The 10176-nt window shown below is 36.8% G+C and overlaps 1 protein-coding gene across 7 annotated transcripts in view; it reads right to left on the bottom strand.

The window, feature by feature from the left end:
* Positions 1–320: 320 nt before the first annotated feature.
* BLTP3B (bridge-like lipid transfer protein family member 3B) overlaps positions 321–10176 on the bottom strand; it is a 46858-nt gene continuing 37002 nt past the window's right edge. For 6 of the 7 annotated variants that reach the window (XM_056514486.1, XM_056514476.1, XM_056514496.1 and 3 more), the window contains 4 exons: positions 6381–6637; positions 4106–4214; positions 3047–3216; positions 321–2364 (listed from right to left, as the gene is read on the bottom strand). In XM_056514486.1, coding sequence (XP_056370461.1) covers positions 2239–2364; positions 3047–3216; positions 4106–4214; positions 6381–6637 — 662 coding nt within the window. In that variant the 3' untranslated portion in view covers positions 321–2238. Of the gene's footprint in view, positions 2365–3046; positions 3217–4105; positions 4215–6380; positions 6638–10176 lie in introns of those variants that run through there. The other variant, XM_056514530.1, reaches the window with a different exon arrangement.

Genomic DNA, 10176 nt, shown 5'->3' with positions numbered 1-10176 from the left:
TCATTTTAAACTGATGCTTACCAACAAAGTTAGAGTTGCAGTGAGAACTGGAACAACACATGCCAGAAGGAGTCAGTGACCAAGCCTGGGAAAAGGGCACACCCATCTCCTCTGAACTGTCCACATGTGATGTTCATTAATGTACAACAGCCATGAAGTAGAAATGTATTCAGTTATAACGAAGTGCTAGGAAGTGATACTCTGAATTTCAACAACTGTATTGAGAAGGGCTGGTTTGAGCTGTTATTTTGGATTTGGTTTGCAATTGGTTTTTCTCAAAACAAGCAAGTTTTAGTTTATGCAGTAAAAAAACCAAGGCATTTGATATTGCTATTTATTTCTTTTTAAAAATTAGATAATTCTCAATGTAATATTCTAGCAACATGCTACTAAGCACTCTATACATTCCTTCTTCAGAATAATTCCAACTAGATCTTGGCAAGGATAAACCAAAGAAGAATTACTTTAACAGTACGAACCAGAGTTAAACCAAAGGAGAACTCCTCTCCTGAATCTGACATTATATTTACGTGAAATTGCACCACTCATATTTAATACTGTCTTATATAGCTATTCAAAAACAAGTATTTAATTTCTCTAATAGAAACACTGTGTGTATATTTTTTCATCTAATCCAGGATAATAAAATAAACATTTCCATGGGCATTAAGACTTTCAACTAGGGTTTCATACAGGAGGCTTTAAAATAGTGCCTGTACCAGTTCTTCCACAGAGTTCTTGATTAAAATGTACACATTTTCAATAACTATTTCCAGCAGTGCAAATTATTTGTCCTCCAAAAAGTTTTAATGAAAACCATTTTAATTAAAAAGTGATTTGACAACCTGAATATGCAAAGTCAAACCACAGGATACTAAATACTTTTTGAGATTTGTTTGCTTATCTACAAACAGAACTTCCCTCCAACATCCCATGGAGCAGAAACAATTGTGGTAGCAATTAAAAGATCTGCATTTGTCAGATTCAAGGTCACTAGTTAAATTATTCAGTCAGTTTTACTTCCAGTAAAGACAATCTCTTACAGGCATGTATGGTTTTGTACATTGTTTCCTAAATTGTTTAGAAGCACACTCTTATAGTCTCTATTTTACAGTGTTGTGCTTTTTTACTTTTTCATCTGTACCGGTTTTTAGCTGAAAATTATTGTTCAATTTGTACAAATCACCCATAATTTAAACTGTATAATTACATTTCATGTAATCTCACAATTTCATTGGGTAATTAAGTGATTCTCTACAGCTTTTTTATTTAAAAAAAAAAAAAAAATAGCAATATACAACTAATGAATCCCAATAGGATTTTTCTCCCTCACAAGCACTGGCATTACTAATTTAAATACACTGAACCAAGTCCTTGGGCATGTCTGGTGAGTTGTGCAGGTATCAGACATGCATGCAAAATGGCTCAAAGCTCACCTATCACAAAGGGCCAGATCCTATATCAGGGCTATATCCTCTTTACAGAGAAAGGAAAAATAAAGTGTAAACGTCTAAATTACATCAGCTGTACAGATACAGTAGACCTTCTCACAGAAGGAAGGTCCAGTAGTATGCCCTCTTATTTAAATTCTCCAGCATTTACTGTTTTTATTTTAGGAGTGCACATGGGAAGGATATATGGAACTCTATAGCACCAGAGGATTATACTTGAAATCCTCTCGGGGCAAATTACACTGAATGTAGGGCCAGTTTAGGGCTGGTGTTTCAATTTTCAGTAGCTATACTAGTCTAGAGAATCTAGCCTGTATCATCATAGTGCAAATGTAACCTCTTGTATTGATATCTTCTGGCAACAATCAAACACATAACCTAGAAAGAGAGGTACACCTTTTGTTAGTGAGGCAAAATACGCAGACTTTATGTACCCAGGCACCTTCTTTCATTGCTAAACCATCCACTTTTCAGAAAATATTTTAAAAATAACATTTCGTTTTGATAATATTAAAAGTAGATGATATGATTTTTTTCCTCAGTAAATTCATAAAGTACAGTATCAACTGTTTTTTTCAAAGTCATTTCAGTTTAAAATGGGCTGAGAAAAGTTACAATGTTTAATAATAATTTCAGAATAGTCCCTGGTTCACAAACTTTTTTTTGTAATGAGAAAACTTTGTAAGCAAAAAAACCCCACATTTTCAAGTGATTTGCAGACAGTATTTTAGGTGCCACCACCACCTGCAGTTATGATGATGATGCTTAGCACCAAGAGAACACTGTCCTACTGATGATCAACATTCATCTTCTTCATGCGATGAAGCAGGGCATCTTTTTCCATTTGGACCTCAGCAAGAGCCATTTTGGCTTTGGCTAGTTCCTGTTTGAGACATTCATTTTCTTCAATAAGCTGAAATTATTGGGTTAGAAAAGAAAGCTATTAGTTTAACTCCATACTGACAACTTTTTCCATTACAGTAACTTTTAAAATACAGAGTGCTCCCATTCATTGCTGGGCACAGGTTCGTTGAAGCTGAAGCAATTGCAACTGATTCTCAGTGAATACAGAACATGGAGAGAGGTGATACAATTAGCTCAAAAGGTGGGATAGCCAGTGTTTCAGCTATGCCATTTCCATTCTGGAGTGGAATGGAACTGACCCAAGATTCTGATCTCTAGGAACACATTCTTACCCAGCAAGAAAAACAGCCAAATTCATGTGTGGATTCTGTCATCATCCATTCAAAATCTGAGTATGACTGATAGATCAGTAAGGGTCTGACCAAACAGCCAAGGCCCTTGTTGTGTTGTAAAGGAATGAGGGAGATGGGTAGAAGAAATCTCCCTTATAAAACTCCCTCTGATGTAAAGGAAAAGAGTCAGCATGCAGTGTATTATTACACTATTTAGGAAGGAGTATTAAGTTGCTGAACCACACTATAATATCCACAATCCGTATTTTCCATCTCAAACAGATTTCTAAACAGAAGTGTATCACAGGCCCACCCCCAGATAGCCTTACAATTATGATGAATAATGATTGTAACAGAATTTTCAGGGGACAAGGTGAAGTCAAAATGAATTCTTAATACCTCATTTTTAAGGAAGTCAGATGAATCCCTGCTTGATTTAGAAGGTCTGGGTGTTTCCCAAGCAGTTTGCGTGGCTTGGTCCTGTGTTTTACGTTCAACAGATCCCACTGCTTGCTGCAACGTACCGCTCGAATTCTTCATCTTTGACACATCATTTACTTTTTGATTGTCTGTATTACAGAAATGGTGTGCAAGGGTTTTGTCAAAAAAATTTTTAAGCTTTATTCTTATCAGTACAAAATTAAACCCACCTAAGACAAATATACTTGGAATATTAAGTACATTGGTATTTGCCTCTCAAAATTAAATTAAAGAATAAAATTTAATTAAAACTCATAACCTTTTAGAGGAAGAAAGAAACAATATGTAACTTCTAGGCTGAAGAAAATAAACACATTCTTATACCGACCTGTATCATCAACCCAGAATATGCACTCTGAATAATCAGAAATTTGAGAACTATTAATATTGCTATTAATATTGCTATTAATATATTGTCTCCAGGTCTCTTGAAGACTGCATTTACATTTAAAAATATAGTGAGATAAACTGGCAGAATCAAGTTTTTAAATTAGAAAATAACTTTAATTACTTGGCATCAAAGAAACTTTCTAGCATTTGTAACTGAAGTGCACTATAACATCTGTTAAAATACACTGTTGCACATCAAGGAAAGAAGTCAGGGTCACGGTTTTACAGTAGTTTCTACTACTACCTGCAACACAAAACAACAAAGATGGTAACCACCTTGGTAATCTCTAAAGAAAGGTAATTTTTTTGTTTGCTTTGTAGCAACAAAACTTATCATGGTGAAGTGAATGAAGCATATCCTGATGACATTATAAGCATATTTTTATTTCTCACAGGTTGATTCAGCTGTGGGTTATCACAGCTAATACACTATTCAAGAAGGTGACTACACTTAGAATTATGGCATATGGCAATATAGTTTACACAAATTATCATCCATTATATTTTCATAATTAGTCACATACATGCACAAAGTAAAAAACAATAGGATTATAGAATTGAGATATCAAGGTGCAGAAACATACAAACCTCTAATGAGAAAAGTGCCATCATCATTTCTTTCTATCCAGAGTATGTCAATATGCAGTTTTATGGGTACCAGCTCAGATGCCTTAAGATTTTCGCGTGGACTGTCATCCTAAAAAATACACAAAATAAAAGAAGAGTTTACAAGGAAATCAAAATAAATAATTAGGATATTTATTTAAACATAAGTGGGTTTAATGAAACTTGAAAGAGAATGTTTCAGAGCAGAATTTTCTAACAGGATCTCCACTAAACTTTGGCTCCATTTTTTCCCCCCAGGGATCATATTAAAGGCTCAATATTATCTCTGGAGTAAGTCTGCTGAACTCAATATATAGTTCGACTAAAATACTTCAAAGTGTTTTTACAGACATCTCAATAAGATTATACCCCAACTCAAGACATTTGTTAGCTCAGGAGCTCTCTGAGTCACAGATAAGAAGCTTGTGCTATATAGTATCTGATTTTCCCTTGAACTATTTGAAGACTGAATGGGTGCAGCTATCATTCTTGAGCAGATTTTGTCTTTTCAGAATTTAGTTTGGGATGACACCAGCTGCAGCTCAGTTATACTAGTGTATTTAACAGAAGAGAAAACTTCCCAAATTACTTCTCTGGGATCTCTCCTGGAAGTCTTTATAGTTCATTATCCCTGTCTAACAGAATAACGCAGCCAGTATAATCAGAAACTATACATATCAGCATTAAATGTGTACCAAGAAAGCTGTTGAGATATAGCTTCCAAAGTTTCCTGAAACAGCATTGAGATTGCAGCAGAAAATGCAAACAATAAAATAATCTTTCTTAAATTCCTTCCTTGCCATGAAACACATTGCATCAAGTCTCAAGTAGAAGAAATAAAAGAACATACTGCATTGAATAGGCAATGCAGCACACATTTGAACCATATCTTCTCACTCTGTAATACCCAACAACTCTACAGAAATGAATCACCTCTATGTCAAATTCACAGTTTGTCAACCATCATGGGTAACTTCACCATGACTTGTGTGTACTGCTGAGGGAGCACTTTGGTGCTTTTGCTGCCAAGCAGAATCTTGTTGCCAGTTTATTATTGTACATTCCCCATCTCAAGCAGCTGCTTTCTCAGGAACATTTTGCTTAAGTCTGATTTCTTGCCAATAAACCAGCACAATCCTAGTTTTAAATGCAAATGACTATATGCAAAGACTTTGCTTTTTGCATTTGGGCATTTGTGTTCGTGATCCATTGAAATCTGAGGAACAGATCCACAGCTCTTACAGGAAATGCTTATGCTAATCCTGTAGAGGAGGAACAGCTCTAAAAGAGTACCCAAAAATCCTCAGGGGATGGAAGGGCTGCATCACTGAGGGAAGGAATACTGATGCATTTTGAGTAGAACACAAGACAATTAACTTTCCAGTCAATAATGGTCTTGGCAGAATCAAGACACCCTAGCCCCAGATGTAGAACTGGAGCTGCTCTTCCAATCCACACCTTGTTCAAAGTTTGTATGGGTGATTATTACTGTCCAAAGCAATATAATAATTATCTTTATGTCTGTTTGTTTTTCTGTTGTTCTACACCCCCCAGAAAAGTGTCCTTATCTTTATATTCAGTGGTTGTGCAGCACAGAACTTACTATCTTCTTTAAATGTCTGAAAGTCCCCTAGGAGACTTGAGCAGAAGTGTCCTCTTAATGTTACTATTTTAAGATGTGGTGCTGAAAAATGCTTGTGTTGTTTAGTATCTGTTTCTGGTAGAGCAGAACATGAAATTTGGGTTGTAAGTAACAGTGTTCAAGTGGTTTATACTGGAATTCCATAACCTTTTTCCTTATTGTGTACAGAACTTTCATTGCAAGAACTATCCTCCAACTAGGAGAAATAACCTTTAAAATTCATGGTTTGTAGTTAGAAAACTTTATCCTTTGCTAAGCAAAAAAGCCCAAGCAGAAAAATCCACATTGTGCCTCTAGATGCTTTATCTACCTTACATGTAAAATTCCCAGACACTGTCACTCTACAAGAAAGATTTGGGAGAGGAGGAAAAAGTATAAAATATTAATTCATACAAATAGCTTGGTCATGCAGATAATTCCCCTCCAGGCATACCACAGAGCTAACCAAATCTATGGATTTTTAAATTGTTTTAGTGTTATCTAAACATTATCTGTCATTTCAGAGTATGACAGCAGTTTCTTTGAAGTTAACTGTATCCAGATTAGTAGTTTATCATCAAAGAAACAAGAACACAATTTTTTTTAGAGGAGCCAAGTATCTCATTGTTAACATACTTTTAAATTAATCCTTGCATTAGAAACTTTTATCTTCATAGGCATCACTTCTGCGACAGTTTCATCTTCTAGAAAATGCTGAATGTTTGTGAGAGAAGATGTTAGAAATTCAGCACTGAAGTTCTCCACATGACACTGAAGAAACCCATTTTTTACAGCTAGCAGGGAATGTACAGCAGCACTAGGCCCGCTTTCCCATCTCAGACTAATCTCAGGTGATGAATTAACAGGTCCAGCCACAGATTTACAGTCAGAACCTGTTGCAAAAAGAAAACAAATTTGCATTAAAATTTTGCAGTGTACAAAAAAAATCAATTATCATGAAATTATTTCCACCTCTATTGTACAACTGATTTTCCAAAAAGTACCATAGAGTTATTATTCGTAAAAGGCAGTGTTGCAAATACAGAACTTCAGAGCAAATTTCTAAGGATATCACTTCAAAGTACAAAAATACAGAGTACATAGAAGGGTTAGTACTTCTCTGTGACTAGAGAAAGGACAATGCAGAAGTATCAGCATCTAAAAAAAAGAATTTGTGTTTCCTTGGTGCCTTGATGATGGAAAACCAATTATTTTGCATACTTTTCCACTAAGTCCTTAAATTTCAATTCAGAAAAACATTCATGTAACTTCTCTCTCTAAGGAGAGCAGATATTTTCTTTGAAAGGCTGAACTTCCTGACTTAGGAACCATAAGCAGCAATGCAGTCAGATAGGAAGTATGACCACATATGCATTACTTGAGTGGCAATAAATTTGAAGGTAAAAAAACTGTCACTTTCTTGTTAATTTCAGTATCCTTAATCAGTAAAGACAATTGCAATATTCAATTTAAAAGTTCTAAAAACCATAATAAACTAAACTAAAGTAAACTAAAATAAAAATTTGAGGTAACCAGATGGTGAGGGGTTATCAGTAACCATTTCTTGTACAAAATAGTTACCCTGTGGGATTCTCAAGTCATCTCATCACTTATGATGGCTGACCTACAGAAATTATCTCTACAACAAGAAGCACAATCACAGTAACTACAGAACAAACAAGCATTGAAACTTGAAAGATATCTCAAGAAAGCAACTCTAGAAAAATTAACTGAATTATGTCAATTCATCATGCAACAGACACTGCCTAGAGCTACAGCAGCCTGACAATGTAATTGATTTGCTTTCCTATTTGTATATAAATTGGGCTCCTCTTCCTTCCTGTATAGTGTGCCAGTTCATGGATGACCTGGCACAGCAGTAGAGTCAGGACCTGTGCACTTATCTAGTGGCACTAGAGTCAGGGTAGATGGGTGCACTATCGATCTGGGCCAAAAAAGACCAATGGCAAGATGAACATGAGATCCTTCAGCCTCTGCTGTGAACCTCTCCCTTTGTTACCCCTGTGAATAGAGGTTTCCACAACACCAACAGCCATGGCTCCATTCTTCAATCTTTCCAGTGTTTAAGAAGTGCTAAATCTCATATTCCTCTTCCCCATAAAAACTCACCCCAAAAACCAAGCAGACAACCAAAACCATACTGCAAGTATCAACTATCTTTTTAGGCTCAGTCCAGACAGAAGTGAATAAACTACCAGCAGCTCAGGAGAAGAAGGGACACTCTCCAGACAGAACAATAACCACTTTGTTCAATGAAACTCTGCAACTTGTTTGGGAAACTTCGTTTCCCTCTAGTATCCATATACTTCCCACACATCCACATAAAGAAATAAGCAGTAGGTGCCCTAAGAATTTCTGCACCTGAAAAGAGTGCACCTGAAAAGAGTGCCTGCATCACTGCTGGAAGGTTCCAAAGTACAGAAGAGCAGAGAAAACACCACACATTCAGCCTTGAGTCAATTTTATTTATCTTGCAGATACCTGAAAGGGGCAACATCAAGAGAAGATGGAGTAAAAAATGCATTCAAAAATTTGTGAACTGTGAACAGCTGTGAACTGCTGTTGCCTTCTTACAAGCATGTTCAGCATGGTAAGATCTCAGTAAAGGCACAGTCCTCCCACAATACCTCTGCCATACTCCATCCCTCCTTCTTTTGGTTTTGCTGCCAGGCAAGACCAGATAAAGTTGAAGTCCTACATCGAGCCCTGCAGGGAATTGCACAGCTGCCATGTAGCTCTCAACTTAGTCCAGCTTTTAGCCACATTCTTCCCTTTTTACATCTACTGCATTAGCAGTATAATAGATTTCAAATGGTTATTTTCATTTCACATCTTGTAGACTGTAATTATAACTTGAGTATTTACTGCGTTGCATGGTTCCTCAGGTGACTGGTTTCAATTGTTAATGCAGCCCTTGAGAAGGTTTTATTAAAGGTGTTGAAGAGGAAGGTTGCTTTCATTGGGATATTATCATACACATTTGCCCACCTGTTCTTTTATTTTTGTTTTGTTACTGTTAACTCTTTTAAAGAGTCTCTTTCAATCTGATTCTCAAGCTTTTTCCAACCTTTTTCTCTTTTTGTTCTAATAGAAATGAATATGGGGAATAGGAAGCAGCAGCAGCTGCAGAAGATTCCTGACAGTACAGAAATCACAGTGGAGAGAAAAGATCAGTGGAGAGAAGATGTACATTACAGAACAGAAGTGACCAGCAATGCATAAAAAGCCAAAAAAAGTGTTGTTGGCTCACCCATTCAGGTACCCTCCAGAAAGAGAAAGGAAGCGGAAGTATTTGGAGATTCCAATCATATTATACCTTTTCTATGCACAATATAATTAGATGATGCACAAGCCTGTCATTATCAGTATTATCATTAGGAGAGGTTTGAATTGTTGATACACAAAAGAACAGGAAGGTGGCATGTTCATATTATTTACTCCTTCTGGCTTTTACAGAGGATATGGCAGATAACCAGACATCAATTTGCCTGCTGTATGAACTGAAGGTCAGCCATGAGTCCTCCCTGCTTGGCCTCCTCCTACCCTTCAGATGCTTGAATACAACATCGTGCAACAGCTGCTCAGTCAGCAGCTACTGGCAACAGCTCAGCTTACCAGTAAATGGGCTTTTTAGTCAGGGATCAGAGGCTATACCACCTCTGAGGCTGAAGCACCTCCTGAACAAAAGCCATGCTGATAGAAGGTTGGCATAAAAAAATGGCAGCCAACAGCTGCTATAGCTATTTCCTGGGAAAGGAGTTGAACCAGAAGCAGGTGTGTCAGGGATCTGCCCCAAAAACCCTACAGTGCAACAGAGCTTACATCCAGCAATCCATGTAGAAGGCTGGCAAAGGGGAGCAAAGCAGACTGTGACATGAGCTGCCACGCCAATACATCATGCCAAGGAAAACACCTTGTCCATGAGAACTCAGTTTTCTGGCAAAGAATGTATATGTTGTACTCATGCCCATGCACTCTGTTCTCAAGAACAGCTCTGACAAGACACTGGTTGATCTAGCTGTGAAAATATTTGGCATGAAACAACACTCTTGGTATAAAGCTTAAAAAAAACAAAAAACCAACCAACCAAATCCCCAAAAAACCAAAACAAACAAAAAACCCAAGCCAAACCGTTGTCTTTCTTTAAAGCTCGTATTTCAGACAGATGAAATTTTCTTAAACCATATATTATAAGCCTCTTTAAACTGCGTGTGTCATTTAATCTAGAGAAACTGATCTTGAAAAAAAGAAACATTCCTTCAAAGGAAGGTACATTAACTAAAGTACTATTAGAGTCATAAGGGAGTTCCATCTTCATGAAACAATAACAACGCAATGTGTTGTGGTTCCACCCCGCCAGCAACTTCTCAGTCCCTCCCCACCAGTGGGATGGGGGAGAGAATTGAAAGAG

The sequence above is a fragment of the Oenanthe melanoleuca genome, chromosome 1A (genome assembly GCF_029582105.1).
Source record: "Oenanthe melanoleuca isolate GR-GAL-2019-014 chromosome 1A, OMel1.0, whole genome shotgun sequence".
Taxonomy (NCBI): Eukaryota; Metazoa; Chordata; class Aves; order Passeriformes; family Muscicapidae; genus Oenanthe; species Oenanthe melanoleuca.
This window is presented reverse-complemented; position numbering and strand designations above follow the sequence as displayed.